This window comes from Numenius arquata, chromosome 9 (assembly GCF_964106895.1).
Source record: "Numenius arquata chromosome 9, bNumArq3.hap1.1, whole genome shotgun sequence".
Classification (NCBI taxonomy): Eukaryota; Metazoa; Chordata; class Aves; order Charadriiformes; family Scolopacidae; genus Numenius; species Numenius arquata.
Window position 1 is genome coordinate 3,276,456 of NC_133584.1, and position 20,391 is coordinate 3,296,846.

The following is a 20,391-nucleotide window of genomic DNA, read 5'->3' on the forward strand; positions in this document are numbered from 1 at the left end:
GACTTTAACTTAGAAATAAGTGTAGATTTGTGTAGCTAAAAATTACTTTACTAAGATTTAAGTTACGATTTGTAAATCTCTTGCAGTATTTCTACGCATGCTTTAGGATTTGTAAATCTATTATAGGATTTGCAAATCAGGTTTTCACCTGACAAAGTGAATGAGAGATGTAATTAAATCCTATCTTAAAGCACTGATACCTAAATCAGGGCTTCCGAGTTCAGAATTCCAGGTCCATTGTATAAATCAGAGGATAAACCCAGATTCTAGAAACACAGATGTGTTTTGTCTAAAAAGATGAAATTGTCAGAAAGTCAAAAAATAAAACTGAAGCTGTAACTGCTAGAAGACATTGTTGACCAACTTAGGACAACTGATCATGCCTCAGTGTTTTAAGCATGCTTCTTTTCTATGCTTTGATATGTTGTACTAACAAATAAAAATTATTTAAAAAGCATGAGTAATGCTTAACAGTTACGAAACCTACTTAAAATCCATGGATGTTTTCCGCATTTGCATTCTGTTTTGGAATTTTAGGGGTTTTTTGTTAGGCAGCAGTCAAGCTGCACTTCTAGGTTTCCTCCAGTATCCTGAAGCTCACAAGGTGACACTTTCACTTATAAAAAGAGAATGCTAGTATTTAAAAAGTGATAAGAGCATTGAAGGCCCTCAGGCTTACAAACCTAATATGACTACAAAGTAAAATTAACCAAACATAATAGCAGTCATTTGATACCTACATTTTTGGTATTACTGAATTTCTCACCTTCCCCCCCAACCCCTTTTTAAAAGATCAAAAATACTTTTATGAAATTATCTATATAACCTTTATACAACTCTCCTTACACTTAAGTCACCTAATTTTAACTCAAGAAATATTCCAGTCACACTATCTTCGCAAAAGTCTATATTCTCTTTTTCTGGGGAACTTTTAAAACATGCCTCAAGACAGTCCATGCCAGGTGATGTATCTATTTTTTCAGTGGATTAGTAGCACATAATACTACTGCCCAGAGACACGTTTTGCCTCTTACCAGCAAAACTCAGAGTCACATCTAACACAGTGATTTTGGGAAAGAGCAGAGGTAATTGTCAAGGGAATTAATTCTTCATTTTACCTCACCTTTACACTTCATTTACTACTACAAAAAGCAAAATGGATTTTATAATATGCAAAAATTACTGTTGCCCAAGTTTTAACTGTTGAAGGTTTGGCAACGTGTGGTTCAGTTCACTCAGAATACACAAAAATATTGCCGAAAATCCCTTGCAGTCCTGGATTAAACTAGGCTTGCCAGAAATCGTACAGTGGACCGGTTGAAAGACTGCTGAAGCTTGGAAATCAAGAAAAAAAAAATAACCTAGAAATTTTAAAACATGAGGAGGACAGCTGTTCTAAAATTAGTCTCCTTGTTATGAGCATTATACCAGAAAGAAATAGATTGTCACCACGTGCCAGCATTAGCTGACATCTGCTATAAGAAAAAAAAATCTACCTCCCAAGTAGGCAGCACAAGCATTTGTTCATTACGTGTTTTGTGAAGGGTGGTCCCTACAGCACATTTTAAATAAAGATGCAAATCATTATATCGCTATTCTAAAAGATCTGTAACTTCAACGAGGTTTTAAATAACCCAAGAGGCTTCGCTGCCTTTTTCCCCAACTCAACAGACCCACCTGTCAGCTATGTGAAATTAGCATATAAGAGGTATTGGAAGTTACACACATTCTGTGCATATACTTGTCCTAATTGAAATTGAAACAGTTATCAAAGTTTCAAAGGTTTATTCAAATCATTCTCATAGTCTAGTTTTGCACATGAAAAACATGTCAGATAACAAAAGCATCTGGCAACAAACCGACTGTTTCTCGTTCTGGCATTGTACCCACCACACAGCAAATATTGACTGGCATCACTGCATACAGGACTACTCCAAAAGCGCTTGAAGAAAGCAGCTTTGTCAGCTGTGACTGTCTCCTTCTCACAGAAATCCTCCTACATTTATGAAATTCCCTTGTATTGCACAGCTGGTCCCTGGCCATCTCTACGCTCAAATACTCTTTCCAGTACTACTCCTTTCCCAAAATGAAGCTCTGCGCTTTCCCAGAACAAACATCAGAGCATTTTAAATCGTTTTAGTACAGGAAAGGAGAACAGCTTTGCATCAAAACCGATGCAGTCTCTTACATAAAGGAGTCTTGCAACTTTGTACCAGCAACAGTGCATGAATCTAACGTCCCATCATAGAGAGGAGTCACTATGACATGACAAAAGCAAGTATCACTCCTATCACCTTCAAGAAGGAGGATCTGGGATCAGCCATACATTAGTCCCTGGGAAGGTGATGGAGCAAATAATCTTGGAAACCATTTCCAAAAATATGAAGGACAAGAAGGTCATTGGGAGGGGTATGAAAGGATTTACAAACAAGAAATCACGTCTGAGCAACCTGACAGCCTTGGTGTGTGACTGAAGATGCTCAAAACCCAACTGGACAACGTCCTGGGGTAGTTAGTCAACAGATAGTCAACCTGCTGTAGCTGACTCTGCTTTGTGCAGGTAACTTCTCCTTCAACGATGTCCACGGGTCTCTTCTAAGCTCAAGTGTTCTGTGAATCTCTCCTCCTGTACTCAGGGCTGTGATCCATTTACTGACATCAGTATCAGAGACATCCCAGGCACTCCAAGACACACCACGCTCTGGAGCCCACTGCCACTGAAAGCACACCCCAAATATTTTTAAACAGTTTTTACCACATTTGATGTACACCTACTGTTTATCCTGTTTTCCCATAAGCTTCCTTCACCACTCACATTGTCCTTACCCAACCAATTAAACCATCATAACGGCATCCTCCCTCCCACCCCCGGCTTTTCCGTCCCCCTGGGTAAAGCGTTCTTCTATGTCTGAAGGGAAGGAAAGCAGTGCAAGTCTGAAAAAAACTCTGAAAATCGGCCAAACCCAAACTGTGATGATTTACTTATATCTTAGTTTTCTGCAGAACAGTACAATATGATAGTACACATTTACGTAACGAAAAAGTATTTTCCACATCTCCATTTTAAGATGATTATGTTTTCTTCTGGGGAAGTTTCTACCTGCCTGAAAGTTGGAAGAGGTACTATTATCTTTTTTATGCAGCTGCTGAATATGGTAAGCAGTGGGTTGGAACAGAGATCAACTCGAATTAAAGACGGTTTGGTTTATTCTGGCTTGCAGTATTCAAACTCGACTAGAAAAAATTCAATTATAAAACTAATTACATCTTTAATTGCTTAAACAATCAGCCAGCTGACTTTACGGTGCTCTTGATACCATGCAGGTGCACTTGCAGGTGTTGCCTCTGCAATACGTAAGAGTTACATGGCAGTATCCCGACTTGCGCACAGGGCACCTACATCCACAAATATATGGGAAAGTTAACCAAGCTTTATTAGCAAATACAATTCCTTTATTTACACATATATAGCTACTCATCTGCTCTGTCTTCCTGTGAGGGGTACCTAAACCGCTTTATAATCATTCTGGTTCCGACAATTTTCCTTAAAAAAATTTCCAATTTTTCCTCCCAAACAGCTATTTGCTTTGTACATACAAAATAAATTAGGAAAAAGGCACAACTAACAGTGAATCGGGCCCATTATGTTAAAAATGTTCGATCACTTAACCCTTTTGTCTCTTCCCTATATTTCATAAACTTTTAAATAGAAGGGAAGACGTCATTTTTTAAAAAATTAAAAAGGAAATTAATGGCTTTTAAAAACCCCCTTTCTGCATACAAAACTAAACACTAAACTCACCTGAAATTCACAAATATATTCTGCCTCCCAGCATTTCTTTTAAATGAATTTAAGTCTTCACTGAAAAATTATCACCCAGTTTTAAATCTAAGCTGCCTGAACAGTTATATTAAGAGAGAACCTTTTCAGTGTTGATGCCTATCATTTTTCAGAACGTACAATATATCACCTGAAATGGAAGGTGGTGATAATTAGCCGCAACTATTAGAAACATAGGAAAAACAGGCCCAGGACACCAATGTTGGTTTACTGTAATACTATAAGCAGAGTTTTGGAGTCTTCAAAAAGAAGACCACTCAAAAGGTAACCACCTATTTTTCTAAGCCCTTTCTGGACGCCCAAACACCTGCAATATCACTGCTATTTGCTTGCAGTGGGGAGATGTCATCACCAACTCAGTATCGGTCTAAGCAAGTGCTTCACTTGCAGTCAGCAAAGAAATGTTTTTGCAGGCTGCAATTAGCAAAAACCTGAAAGTGACCATATTGGGTTGCTATTTCTATGCGTGTTTTTGCTATAAACTGAGATTTCATGTACAAACACTGCTGCACTTTCCTGCCTATCTCCTAGACAGTGCTGGATGAAAAAAACCTCAAGTAACATTAGCATAATTGGGTTCTGAAAGAAAACAATCCCTGCCCGAAACACAATGAAGCAACTGGAAAAGGCTGTGAAAGACAGAGGATAAGAAGAAACCACAGTAATGCGCAGAGAAGGGCATTAAGTAGCAAATAACAGGCAACAGAGCAAGCGGTCCATAAAATTAGACTCTAGCTGACAGTTCAGAGCTAAGCTGGTTCTTAAAATGGATCGTTATATATTTCTACATGAGCAAACGCACAACTATTCATCCCTCTACCTCTGCGAACAAAAGTAATTCCTTTCCTCATACACTCATCCATACACATAAATCTAGTAAAATATTTCCTCAATATGCTGTCGTGGGATCTCATCTACTTCTTAACACCATTCCCATGTAGAACCAGGAGCTGCATATGGGAGTGCAAGGGAGTGCTGCCAACACTCCCTGATGCTGTAAAAACAGCTCCCCATTCCGGATTCTTATGAAAAGAGAATGGATTTCAACCAGACTCTGCAGACACCCAGGTTTGTGTAGTAGCAGATTCCAATCCACCATATCGGACTTACTGCCATACATCATGTTTGCTGTTTCATGAGCACGTAATAAATTAGCTCACTCACATAAATTACGTTGAGCTGAAGTATCGTGTCAGTAAAGCTATGGCAGGACTACTTTCAACCGTGATTGCACGAAAGATGTAAATATGGTAAACTCACTTGTGAGTTGAGTAGCTTCAAAAACTTAATCCGGACACCATTTAAAATGCTATTTTTGCTGGACAATGAGAGACAAAGTGGCTTCACTGGAAAATGTTCTGTAGGGAGTCAAGGCTGTTTAGTAATTTGAAGCTGTCTGAAAAGTCAAAAAAACTGAGTCCTCTCCATTTTCCAAGATATCAGGAAGTATTTAGGCAGTATGTTGTCTACTGAATTAATTCTGCAGCACAGGAAACACTGTTTTGTTGTTTTTCAAATAATTTGGTGTTTACCACTTGTACGTTTCACTATTCTCTTAAATTCACATTTTTTTAAAATAATTTAATTTTTTAAAATAATTTTGTTTGAAATTGAGAAAAGTTTTGATCATAGGGTTCAGTATGGCATTTGCAAGAGTCAAATGACAGTAACGTTGCTAGCAAACTATTGTAGTACCATTGGCAGTAATTTATCCCCTCCTCTTCTAATACTCTAATTGATAAAATCACTTAATTTTCAATTCAAATTTGGTTCAGCAGCTTAATAGAAGATAAAATGGTATCTGATATACAATACAGAGGTCCACACGCTTAAAGCTGTGAGGTTAAAATATCTTGATGTCCAACTGATTTTCCCAACTTTAAATAGACACACCACCAACTGAAAGCCAGACAGGAGGAAAAACTAAAAACCACAGAACACAGAAACCACAGAAACTAAAAACCACAGAACACAAAAACTCAGAGCATGTAAATTTGGTACTTCAATACAAATTTAGTTGCTTTACTGTATCCTGCAATATCTCAAGAGGCAGATAGCGGATTCGACTAGATACTGGATTCGACTACCTTTTGAACCCTTAGTGCTAGAGGTATTATCGAAAATCAGCTAATATTATTACTTGCCGTGCTTACTATTCAAAAGCCACTATTTTCTACAGATTTACCTCTCTGTTGCATTAGCACGATTTTTTCACACAGAAAATAACACAGTGTATCAGATAGAGCAGCGTAGTTGGTAATGATAAAGTGTGTGGGGTTTTTGTACGGCAACCACTAAAAATATGTCATAAATAAAAAATAAAATGATCAAGACTATTTGTAAACATATATACACACCCCACTAAATTAAAATAGGGCACTGTAAAGTTTTCTTTCTCTCCAGCTTCAGTCTGCCCATAAGAAGAATAAAACGAAACAAAAAAACCCAGCAGCTTGAACATAGACAGTCGTTTTACACCAAGTTATCTTTGTATTTCATTTATCTGATGTTAATAGCAGAAGGTAAACACAAATTCTGGAAAAAAAATATTGCCAGGATCATTTCCACACCTGCAAAGGGAATCACAGAAAAAGTATCCTGTTAGCTGTGCTTTGTTCTTTGATAGAACAGACAAACCAAGGCTGAGGACATCTTGTAAAAAGTCATGATGATTTCTAACAAAACATTTTAGAACATAAGTTGCATATACATGTTAAAACTGTTACACAACATTCTATTTTCTAGCTAACTTCTGCTCAGCTGCTTGCTTCAGAGGTGTGAAATATTATGGAGTAAAGGATAGTAAGGACAAATGCAGATATGAAGCAGAAGCACACAAACATACAGAATTCCCCCTACTCAACAGGATACCTCATTGGTCAAGGTAAAGACAGGGAGAGCACTTGCCAATTACCATCATGGGCAAAACAGTGTCAACTGTTGCCAATTAGAACGCATTTGGATAGTTAGAAACAAAACCAAAAAGACTAAACTTAAATATGTTTTTAGAGGCACCACCAACCTCACTGATGGGCTCAGCCGTGGCCTGCAGTAGACCAACACCTCACCAATTCCTCACCTTCCTTGTCCCTTCTTCTGAAATCAAAGCCAATTAGCAATGTTTGAGGAACTGTCAATTCCTCTGCCTGAATAATGTTCACTGCTCACAATTCTAGGGACACTGTGCACTTCCTCTGTGTTACTGATCTTTTTTCACCCTGTATTACAGCTACATGACTAGCTGTTAACAACGACCTGAAGCATGCGCTACTTCCAAATATACTGTTTTGCCTTACTGTTATAACCTCTGCGCAACAATTCTCTAAAACAACATTACACTTGAAACTCCAGCTGATAGGATAAGATTGTATATTACAGCTGTTATAGTTCAGCATTTTTAAGCTCATCATATTTTCTATGATATTGTCATGAATTCTTCATGAAATAATCTCTATTCCCTCATCGCACAGATAGGAATTCTATTATTAAACGAGGTACCTTATCTCAGGGGCAGGGTTCTTAAATGCTTATCGCAATGCCACTTTTCTATTTACATACTACGACTGACAAATAGGTTCTATCCATATTTTTGTTTACTGATCCATTTCCTGTGTGGAAACAAATTTGATTTAAAACAGCTCTGAAGTATAGCGATGGAGAAATCTAACGTGTCTCTGGCATACAAAGGCAGGTGAAAGGAAGTGCAGCATTCAAAAAGTCAAAATGTAAAAAACAAGTAGATGGGAGAAGTCACTCAAGTTTTATGCTATTCTTCTAAACTTTATTTTCAGGATAATTTTTGCCACATAAGTCTCTTATCTCCCTCTCAAGCTTCTTAATCCCATATATTTAATTCCTTGACTCCCACCCACTGGATCTGTTTCAGTTCAAAAGCAGGAGGATAGAAGAGAGATTTCTAAAAATGGTGGGTACTAGTCTTCAGCAATCGGAATCAGGAAGACAAAACTGATGCTCACAAAGGCTCATATGATTGTCTCAGGACTGATATGACATAGGATTGGGATAGTCTTAACAACAGAATTAAATTATCAAATCAAGCTGCAGAAGCTTTTACATAAAGTACTGTTGACTTCCCTTTCTACATCATTACTTTATTCCCTTTATTAAACAGAGATCAAAAAAATCATTCCACTCATAGATAACTCCATCCTCAAGCTATTTCTGTACATTCTAAAATAATTCATATGCAGAAGCATAGCATTTAATCTTCATGAAACAGAAGATTTGAGGCAAAACCTCATGAGGTCTCCAAAGTTCTCTCTGTACTACTACATAAACCCCATTTTAAAATGTTGTCGACTTTGAGAGGAGACACACAAATGTTATTATTTCCTGAAGACTTTTTTCCTAGGAAAAAAAACCTGAAGCAGTCCAATACTCTGACACCCCAGAGAAATTTGTTTTCAGACTAAAAGAATGTTTCCTACCTTTTATTCACCTAGTTTAAACCTAACTTTGGATCAATCATCTTGCTAGGAATTTCCCAGTAAAAAGGAGAACGGTGGTAGAGCGGTCCCTGAGATTGTAATAGTAACAGTTCTTTTGGCAATGTTTGAAGTGCAGATGGTATCCAAGATATGCCAATAACTTAAGCAGGAGCTTCCAATAAAATCTCTTGTAGTGCATGTTGTACTCTGTGAATCAAAGTGATAGGGGCAACCCTGGGTATCTGGCACTTTTATTCTACATGTAGTTGGTTTAACAACCTTATACGCAAGCACATCCCTCAGGCAAACGTCTGCGCTCCAAACACATTTGTGTTGTCCCAGGGATAAGTCACCTCTAACCAAATTGATTCATAGTCTCCAGAAAAGAAAATCATCATCAGAAACACAGAAATTACTTCCATCTGATCTACCTTGCAGTGACAGAACCGTAAAAAAGCATTTCCTCAAGTGTTCCTTTGAGCTCTTTCCAGCTCATCATTGCATTCAATGACCAAAATTAAATGATTTTAGGAACATGATAGCCTATTCCCGCTTATGAATGTTACTCAGAGATTTAAAACCACAGACAAGCCACACTAATGGTTCTACTAGAAACAATCAATGTACTTACAAGGATATCACCATTTTCCATATAATTAAGCTTTTTCTCAAACAGGAGATTGGAATACACACTGCTGATGAGATCATTTACTGACAGAAAACCAACACATAAGGTTTAGACACTGAAGTGGCATCTTCATGTTGGTGTATCTATTTTAATTAGCTTTACTTTTCATGTAGGGTAACTAAAACATTAAGAAGTCAGCCAGACAGATAAGCAACAAACTGTTTTCCAAATAGCTCCATGAAATGAGCAAGAATAAAGCTTGAAGAGTGTTATATTTACCTCTGTAGCTCCCAGGGCACTTTTAAGAACACTGGGTCAGGTACTCTGAGACACTGAGAAAATGTGCAATTTCTTTCCCACTGAGCTGTCAAGGCATTCATGCTGCGAATAGCTAACACCCTTCTTTGACAACCAGGCAAATATTTCTATTTTCTGCCATTCTAGTCATGAAGTATCTCAGCGTTGCCTCGGTTGATTTAGTGCCAATTCAAGTCAGACTTCAGATGTCTGAGCTAGTAACCAGACCAAATATTCTTGATGAAGCCTTGTCACAAACTCATAGACTGCTGTTTAATACATTTCCAAATAGTTAGATAGTAAAAAAAGGCTGTAAAGTTGAAAAGGCAGCAGAGAAGCGGAGCACACATTCACTGAACTGCCAGAATGGAGATTTAAGTAGTGCATACAAGTCAAATGTACTGCTGCTTCTATTTATTGTTAGCATAGCTTTAAAAAAAACAACCTCTTAAACTTTTAAAAGACCATATAATTCCTTAAAATCAATTCTTTATTTCCCATACTTTGAAAATATATGTATTTAGAGAAGCATAACTGATAACTAAGTCTATCCAGGTGGAACTGAAACAAGGCTAAACGAACGCATACTATTCACATGGTAATTACGCAAAGATACAATAAACATTAATTTTTCTTAAATCTTTTCAAATATAAACTTCTGCATCTATTGACCAGAAGTTTTCATTACCAATACCACGAAAGTGGAAGACAAAATGAAGGTAAAAAAATACTTCTTTCAGTGGGGACAGGTCCCGTGGAACCTGCTCAGAAACCACTGGATTAGTACTTCACAGCTTTTTTTTTTTTTGTTTCCTGGGCTAAGAATAAGCAGGCAGGAATAATGGTTCAGTGTGTGAATAAACAAATACAAAAAGCAACAAAATAAATTATTTAGAATAGAGATGCTGTGCCAAGAGTTCAGAGTATATCCCTTAAATGAATATGCCTTGAGCAGTACTTACCAATACTGGCATAACCAGGTGTGGATGGATCTCCCCCGCTGTTCAAGGAAACCATAAAAGCTTTATCAGCAAGGTCTGCCCTCTTTGGTAAGTCACAAGGATCAATGTAAAGAAGAACACCGCCAAACCCCGCATCTTCTAACAGAGAAAGCTGAGGGAGCAAAACAACATAGGTGACTATTAACAAAAAATGATGTGAGAACACATTATTTTAATTACTGTTGAGATGGGAGCTTTATCATCAGGCTCTCGCCATACTATGCTATGTGCAATCAGAACAGAGACAGGTGCAGTTCCAAACTGCTTCTAATATAAATACAGCAGCTATTCTTTGAAAAGACGAAATCAAAACGCCAAAAAACTAATTCAAAGTCATGTTTCCCAATTCATGTTAGAAGCTACTTTCAAGGCCTAATGAACAACACAGCTTGAGTTGGTAACTAATTAGCCTTTCCAAAAATCCATAGATCTGGGGCAGCAAATCAGGCAAACTTCCCCAGAGTAAAGGATAAAAGCATCCCTGCACCATAACTTGCAGCAGCCTATAGATCAATTGTGACTGAAAAACCCCAGGTTTTCCCTTTCATAAAGAACTAAAAATAAAATTAAAAATGTATTCAGACCTTAAATGTAATGCAGGAATAAAAATTTCCAAAATGGTAGGTTCGTTTATTATCGTATTGTTCCGTTTCCAATTCATGTTCATATTCAGCTATTCAGCCAGGACGTGATTGCACAATAAAAGGGGTGGGGACACTATAGAACCAGGATGCACCATTATTCCATGATGTAACAACTCTGCATTTAAAATAACAATTGTCTTTTCTGTTCCTGCATCCATATCCAGCATCTTTTTATTCATCTCTAGTCTTATTTAATAGCATAGAAGACAGGAAACACAGATGCAGTCTGTTTTGTTTTTTTTAAGGGAGTTTTAAAAACTTTGTACTTAACAAAAATCACTATTAAATTCCCCCGTTTCACTGAGAGAAGGTAACTACACAGTTGTTATTCACAAAGAGCAGCAACCATTGCTGCCATGGCTACAATCTCTAGTAAGACGGCGTGCTGTACATGTGAAATTATAAAATAGCCTTCAGATTTCAGCTAGAATTGCTGCTTTTTAACTTTCCAACAGTGACGTCACAACTATGCCAACACTAAATGAGCATTATTGCTTCCATTTTCATCTTAAATAACTCAAGAGCTTAACAACCACGAAGTGCCCTAGCACAAAGAATCTGAGAAAGGTACCGAATATTTTTTTCACATGGCTAAAGATTGTAGATTAAGTCTCTCAGGTAAAGTGGCACACACCTATTAGAATTAACGGATTATTTTAGATTGTAAAACCAACCATCAGCAGATTCTGGTCCTGATAGTTTTGGGTGTATCCCTCCTCCCTCTCCCAAAGCCACAAACATCTCAAGAATAAGATGGAAACAGCAGAACCCTTCACAGGAAAACAGATGCTGGTGCCACTGTTAACCCTTTCATTGTTTATGGTTGCTTAAATCCTCAGTTTTTAGAGTAACTTAAAAAAAACAGTAACTCTTTCAATAGAGTATATTAATACACCCCATAAAACATTCTGGACTCGGTTTAGTCTAATATGAGACACTTGTTGCTTTATCAAAGGCTCTGTTGTGTAACTGGGGACAGATTAGCCTTGTAAACTCTACACACCACTCTAAACACCAGTAAATTGTCTTTTAAAGATGATGTGTGTGAAGCAGAGAAAAGACACATCTTTATTTTAAGTAGTGATTAGTGATTTTTGGATGCCTTTATTTTACTCAGGGAGATTCTTATAATGCCTGAATGTAAAGTGCAATAATTATATCATCAATAGCACTTAGACACATTAAGAAGGCATGCTAATAACACCTTCAAGTTTCTGGACAGGAGAGCAAGATAACTGATCTGGAAGAGTAAACAAAAGCAATTCTTTAAACAGGCAGATCTCATGATCAACTGATGAGGTGTATCACAACACAGTATAGTCCTAAAAGTTGTAGTTAATAATGATTATGAATACATCAGAGAAAACAGAAGATGCAGGTAACTGTGGACTATATCGACATACCAATTACATACGAAAATAGCTTCTCATTATTAACAATTCTTCCCACTCTGTTTGCAAGAGGTCCCAAAACACTGCTAAACCTTCTGAGACTCTTGCTGTGCCGCTGTCTAAACAGTTCTCCATCCTTGTGAAACCTCTTTGCAGTCATTTATGGTGTTATACACGTGGACAGCTACAGTGTCAGCACTGAGGTTCATCTTACTCTCTCTCTCCTGATGAAGGTCATCCCTTCTCTCTCCCCCCTATTCCCCCCCTAAAGTAGTAATGGCTATGCTTTATAAGGTACAATACCAGCCCCATTACTGATAAATATTGCCTCTGTAAGACTTCTTTACTCTGCTTTCTATGCTTGTCCATTTATGTGTCCATTTATCCACAGTAAGGATAGAACCACTGATTAGTTGGCACAGAAGACTTATTTCACAGGAGGAAATATCTCGGTATATTCCTGCAGGTTTAGTGAAAATGGGATATTGAGTCAACAAGAGGCAGATCCTGCTCATGCACCACACCGAGAAGGCATTAATAAAATCTGGAGAGCTTACCCCTTAATGGAAGGGGGAAGAACCATATAAGAAATCACGAGAGAGAGTGACAGATGGAAAAGAATATAGAAACTTGGACCACAAATTAGACACCACGAAATCTTATCTCAAGAAACAAAGCTGTGAAAAACCCGTTCACTAACCACTGGAACAACTTGTTCATTTATCAAATGATACGTTATGTAAGATAACGCAGTTCAGTACAGGACATATTGGCTTACAGTTCTATATAATAAATTACTGTCATCATGGAAGGTTCTATCCTTACCCAAAACATGTAGCACTAACACTGTGCCTGCAAAAGCTAATTTAAAATACAGCAACTCTCAAATGCATTTCCCCATTTGGATATACATCGATGAGAGTTTTTTAGCATGGGATAAATCAAACTCTAGCACTGGAAAAAAAATGAACCAGATCTCTTAATTTTCCTATAGGTTCCAGCCCGTTACATTTTACTTCTCAACACCAGGTTCAATAAAAATCCAGTGACATTCTCTTATTAGATCTAACTCTGCTTTCAACTGTATTTCATAAGCCTTCAGACTTTCCATCATTACACAATGGTTAAAATGTATCAGCAAATAAAACCATACAAAGTAGCTGCACAATGGTATTTAAGATTTCTGTTTTACCTAGTTATCATGTACTTTCAATACTACGCTAGTATAATTTAAGAGACCTCTAGCACACCATGCTGTCTTAAGCCAAAAGTGCCTCAAAATGTAGTTCTCATCTTCAGAAGGCATTCATGTGCACGTATTTCACAGTACTGAAAGTGCAAATCTTGGCTGCACCCTCACTCCTGTACATAGATACTCACATTAATAGACAGTATCAGGCTGCTCGTTGAACCTACTCATATGTTTTTAAGGCTTTTCTACTGCATCACCACAACATGGCAGGAAGAGGCTCCTGTGTTAATCAGAATCAAAGCAATTATGCCATACACTAGGATTCTGACTGTTGTCAGTACCATGAAGATTATATACTCATCCTCTGTGAATTTCTTTATATGAAAACCTTGACTTTTTAGTCACAACTGAAAGTTGCAGTAATTAAAAACAACTGAGAGGCTCTGGAGAGGGGCGCCCTTGCTATACCAAGCTTTACCACTAAAGCTTTAAGTGGTAAATTAAGTAAGCATTTTTCTTCTTTCTTAACTATTATAAACACATTATTGTTAAAAAAAAAAAAAAAAAAGTATAGAAAAATATGTCTGTGTCTGGCAAAATAACAGAACCCTAAATAAAGAGATTACACGTGCTTTAGCTACAGGCACTTACAGAACGCTTAAGCATGGGATTTTTTTTAGGTTTAATAGAGCTGTTTGCACTCCTTAAATCTGCACACAAAATTACAAAAATGGTATTTTACACGATGTCTGCATTACCGCAAATCACATCACCGTTCATTAGACACAAAAGCCTTTAATTTTCAGCTACTGACAGTACAGCAAAACTCACACTAGATCATGCTATTATTCTAACCTATGTCCTCTTCCACGGAACTTCAGGCCCAGGCTCCCTCTTCCTAAAGCCAGATTCACAATTGCACTGTTTATTACAAGTCCATTCAGGTGCTAACACTGTGAAAACTGGACATAATGCACTCATAAAATAAAAACTTAATGGATATTCCGCCTTATATGTTATTTGCTTGTATATAATTGTCACCCCCTCTTCTCTGCTCCTTCTAGGTAATCCACACAAAAATGCATGCAGAATTTTATATTCAAAGTCATAATATATATGGATCACTGAAACAAAAAACATTTTAAAGAAGAAAAACTAATCAGTAAAGCAAACAATACAATACATACAGTAATATTTCAGAGGAAGAAAGAAAATGTCTCAAAGGTACATGACAAAATACACCTATGAGTCTCTCTTTAAAACCAAACATATTCATAAAAATGTGTAAAAGCTCTGTCTCCTATTGTCATCATACTTCAGTGCAATGATCAGCTTTAATTAGAAAAATAACAGTAACCAGTTTTTAACTACTGCATTTTTCAATTCATAGTGCAACGTGCAAAAGACACGCTTCATTATTCGGAGACACAGCTTTACTAGCTGGACAGGCTAAAAGTTATTAATTACTCTTTTCTACTGAAGTCCCAATTAAAATCATGACGCTCTGAAAGGAACTCCCATCTCATTTTACTAATTGGCAGCACGTAAAATTACCAAGCAAGGGGAGAGTGCCATTTAAACTGTTGCAAGACCTCGCTGACATAACATCTTTTTATTTCTGAAACAGATAGCTTGAGTAGAAAAATAAGACTTTGCATACTGCAGATTTAACTAGATGCTACTGTCCTCTCAATTACCTGCTATAATACAGGGTACAAACAAGACTCTAGGCAGAAAAAAACACATATCTACATTTTTATACAACTCTTCCAAGTTGCATATTTTTAAACAAGTGGCAAAGGTGCACTTTGGCTTCAGCTTAATTTTTTAATACTACACTTAATGTTTAATCATCTATATTTCCCATCACAGAGATCTAGGGACAATTTTAAAAAGAAGAATTCTGTAGCAATACACTACCTGAAGAGATTTTGGCTTTTGCTGTTCAAACCTCAAGGCGCTGCGTTGACATAGTAAAAGAGATGGAGGACACAGTCAGTTTAATGGCTGACTACATGGGGATGATGAAAAGAAATACATCTTCCCTATTCAGCTCAAACACTGTCCTTGTCTAAGGAATGACACTATCGCTATATTGAACAAACAGGACTGGGAAAAGGATTAAGCTGCGTAAAACTTCAAAAAAGGGAGAAATGCAGACAATGGTGATCTCATAAATGACAGGCTATGCCCAAAAAGGTTTTAGAAGGTGGAAAACATATTCCATTGGAATTAAACGAACTAGTCCTGTCTTGCAGTGCCCTATATGTGAATGACACAAAATCAAATACTTGCTTTGCATCACGGCAAGACCTTAAAATGTTGTTGTACTCAGTATCAGAGAAATGATAATACAAAGTGCATTTATTTATGGAATCTGGTCTGATGTGCATACTTAACATTTTTTCAAGACATTTTTATTAATCACTTTGCAAATGGAAATTGTCATTCACAAATTTCAATTTTCAGGATTTTATCTTTTTTATATCTAAAAATGATTTCTGAGGAGAGATTTCCCCTCTTGTATTTCCTGGATGTCCTCTAGCATGTGGGAGGAAAAGCAGGAGGGAAGGGTAAGAAACCTTAGAAAGTGAATCAAAAAATCTGAGTGACGGGGCTGTATGAGTAAGAGCTACATTATACATAAATTTACCATCAGTTGTACCAACCAACGAAAAAAATCCAAACACAACAACATGTTCTCACGTCCCACATGTTCTAATATTGTTGGCCTGAATTCCTGCGGGAAATTATTCCCCATAGCTTGGGATGCTGTCCCTGACAGAGCCACGTTTAAATTTCCTATAAGCTATGCTGTATTCAAAAGCCACAGAATGGCCACCTTGTCTAGAGCACCTGCATTTTGTAAAGAAGCCCAGCAGCATCGTCTGAACATGGATAAGACAATATATAGCTTCAAAACAAAAGAAAAAGGAAAGCAAAGAAAATGCAAGGCAGGCAGGCAGGCAGCACTGGGTATCACAGTACACATGCAAAGAGCAGCAGCTTATACAGTGTAAAGCTGAGAGACACTCACACCAACAAAAGGAATACAGTGCGGAATGAATCAGAGCTGCCATAAACTGGCAGAACTCAAGAGTTTCCAAGCGCTCATGTATAATGCTCAATCACATTTCAGTCTGTTGTCTACTAGTTTGACTAGAAATCTAGGCTCTAGCCTATGGACGGCCATAGTAGTTGAGGAATAAACCTCTTGAGAGCTTTCCCCCCCCACCACCTCTAAACCAAAAAGCACTTTGGTTTAATCCTGTAATCCTTGCACAGCAAAATTTATAACATCATGGTCCTGAATGCGGTATTAAGCTTATAAAGAACTGAATGTTTTGTCCCATACTTTTTCCCGTTTGCTGTCTGCTCATCTTCTATACTGTTTTATCAAAGAAAAGCAATTTGTTACACATCGGCAGTTTTTAAAAATGGAATTTTTCACAATAGGGTACTTGCACAATTAAACATAAGCCAGATATACTGCCAGTTCCCTGCACTGGATTTTAGGAACTTTTAATACAAATTGAGTGCATATTTTATTGCCAGATCTTGCTTACCACTGCTAAGAAATTCATAATGTTCAATCTAATTAAAAATGAAATTGAACTACAATTCCCTAGAAACAAGGGCTGATTGGACTCAATAAGCTTTACTTAATTTATTTCAGAAACAAAATAATTGAATTGCTTACAGTCCAGAAAAAATGCTTCATTATTTGATGAGTATATAATACAAAGCCTTTCGTATTGCTGGTGCATTCCTACGTCTTCAGGAAATACTACTCACTTTTAAATAAGCATGTAGGGGAGCACTCTCTGTATAATAAGTATCATTAAATATTCAGTAAACATTAAAAAGAACAAATAAACAGACTGGATGAATGTCCAGATGAGCAACCTCCAAAAAGCCAATAGCATTTCCTTGTTCATACCGAAACTGTTGATTCTGATCATGTTTATGGTTATTTCAGTCTATGTTTAGACTCTATTAGAGAGAATAGTGCTGAAGATCCGTCATACAAAAAACAATTACACAAAGATACAATTATAATCTTGGTAAATCATCAGGAATAAACTGATTAGACCCTTAGTTGTATTACATGCATTCTACCAAACTTTTAATCCAAAATCCACCAAACAGCCAATACAGTCACAGGAGTGTGTCAAATCTGCCAATTTCCTCTTACTTTTTTTTTTTTTTGATATTTGTTTTCCTGCTAAAAAGAGGAGGTAATGTCAGCCGATGCGATTTACAAATCCTGTCCCCAGCGCAGGGCACTGTTCATACAGAAAGCCACAGACATCACCGCCCTGTACCTCTCTCAGGGCACAAATACCACACAAGGTTTTCACAGAATCACAGAATCACCTAGGTTGGAAGGGACCTTTTAAGATCATCTAGTCCAACCGATTAAACAAACAAAACAACAACAAAAAAAAAAAAAAACCAAAACAACAAAACAAACAAACAAAAAAACCACCAACCACCAAACCCAACAAAAAAACCAAACAAAAAAACACACACAAAACACCACCCAACACTAATCCATATCCCTGAGCACCATGTCAACTCCTCTCTTGAATACCTCCAGGGATGGTGCCTCAACCACTTTCCTGGGCAGCCCATTCCAATGTCTGACAACCCTTTCAGTAAAGAAATATTTCCTAATATCTAACCTGAACTTCCCCTGGCGTAACTTGAAGCCATTGCCCCTTGTCCTATCATCTGTAACTTGGGAGAAGAGACTGACCCCCGCCTCTCTACAGCCTCCTTTCAGGTACTTGTAGAGAGCAATAAGGTCTCCCCTCAGTCTCCTCTTCCCCAGACTGAACAACCCCAGCTCCCTCAGCCTCTCCTCATAAGACTTGTGCTCCAGACCCCTCACCAGCTTCGTTGCCCTTCTCTGGACCTGCTCCAGCACCTCAATGTCCTTCTTGTGGTAGGGGGCCCAAAACTGGACACAGTACTCGAGGTGGGGTCTCACCAGTGCCGAGTACAGGGGGACAATCACTTCTCGGGTCCTACTCACCACGCTATTCCTGATACAGGCCAGGATGCTGTTGGCCTTTTTGGCCACCTGGGCACACTGCTGGCTCATGTTCAGCCGACAGTTGACCAACAGCCCCAGGTCCTTTTCTTTGGCGAGGAGGCTGCGATCTCACTGCTCCTGCAGCCACCACTGTCATTCCCCACTGTCTGCCCCCACACCCTTCCCCACTACCATTTAGGGCACCCAGTCCCAGCTTCAGGGAGGTCTCGGATCTCTGCAGCCCATTTCTCCTCACCGCTCCTGAACCCAGCTGCAGGAGTGCTCCCAGCCAGGAGACACCCCAACTGTGAAAAAAACCCTTACTGCAGACCAACTTTTAGTGCCAGCTTGGTTGCATACAGCAGCACCTGGCTTCGCTTTGGATCTCTTGCAATGGTACTGCTGAACTACCTCGTGGCTCGCACGCGGGGTAGGACGTGTGGAAGGCCATTGCTTCCTTTGCACATCGCCGTACTGGCTTTCCAGAAACCAAAACCTTCCCAGAGCGCTGTGGCACCTCGCTATGGCAAATATGGTTTCCTCTACATCGAATGATCTTGCCCCGCAGATCTGGCACGAGGCAGCGCACCACCAGCAGTGGCAGCTCCCGCCCTAGCACAGCCCAGGCCATCTGACAGGTTCCACCACCCCTTCCGCAAGCTTCTGGGTTGCCAGGCAGATTAGCCGGGGCAGCGCATGGCTCGGCCAATCCCGCTCGTGCTGGGGGTGAGCTGTTTCCTGATTGGTGCATTCAAACCCGTGGGCTCCCGCCCCTCCCGGCCTGGGCCCATGGCTGTGGGGTCTCCCTCAGGCCAGGGCCGCCATTGTTCTTGCTTTAGGAAAACATATTTAGCCTGTGTTTTTTTCTTTTATCTCCTTGTGTTCTGCTAAGCATAGCAATAATGACACACTAACAGTGCTGTTAAACAGGGAGAGGTTAGACTGCAGTAGCCTAAGCCTTTTACCAAACCGACAGGCAGGCTCCCACCCTGCGCTAATGCAGAGGACAGGGCTTGAGCTCCCTTCAGATGTGGTGGCAGCTCCTATTTTTAGCTCTTTGGTGACAAACTGAAACCCTGAAGTGTCATCCAAAAGACCAGTGCCTACATTCACGAATGGTAATACTTTATATTCACTAAATACTACCACAAATAAAGTGCAAATAGGTCTATTAAAGGGATTTTACCTGCCACTACAGTAAGAGCTATTAAATATATCATGTGTCGATTTAAAATTATTCCTGCCTGTCCATTTAATCTTTACCTTCCACCCGAGATGAATTTGCATTTTTCATTTTGGAGAATTCTCCGTTCTTTAAGGGTTAGGTATTTTGAGAAAAATCTCGATCACAATTTCTGTGTTTTGCCCTCAAAATACACCGCCAGCTATTCAAACGGGGACCGACCTACAGAGAGTCAGTGGAGCCACTGTGGGTGGCAGTGGGGACAGGCGCCCACGTTCGTGTTTTCCCCCGTGGTGAGCTGCTAGCCCTTCGGTACGGACTGGGACTGTCACCCACTGCCAGGGGATTGGTATCTGCACCACAGAACCGTCACATTAGAACTGGCAACCTGACAGCAGGCAGCAAAATGTAAAGATTAGGAACACGCAAATAAACGTTTTGTTTTACTGGTTATTTATTCATTGGTCACAGACACATTCAACTGAAGTCATAAACCAGATACTTCCCTAAATCTGGTGTACTTGCCTCTGATAAGTAACTGAGTTATCCTCATACTCTGACATTTATGAGTCAAGATTTTTGTTAAATTCAAGGCCATACTCACAACAAAAACTTAAGGCAACATCATACTAGTCTTAGATAAAATAAAAATAAAAATAAACCCAACGCTGAAGCGTATTACTTAAGTGCTGCCAGCAATCAAACATCAGCGAGTACACATCAGACTT

At 38.6% G+C, this 20,391-nt stretch overlaps 1 protein-coding gene across 1 annotated transcript in view; it reads right to left on the bottom strand.

Moving 5' to 3' along the window:
* The window catches only part of NAALADL2 (N-acetylated alpha-linked acidic dipeptidase like 2), a 240,202-nt gene that overhangs the window by 131,260 nt on the left and 88,551 nt on the right, over positions 1-20,391 (bottom strand). The window contains exon 5 of the mRNA XM_074153553.1: positions 10,177-10,327. Within this exon, the coding sequence (XP_074009654.1) occupies positions 10,177-10,327 (151 nt within the window). The remainder of the gene's footprint in view (positions 1-10,176; positions 10,328-20,391) is intronic.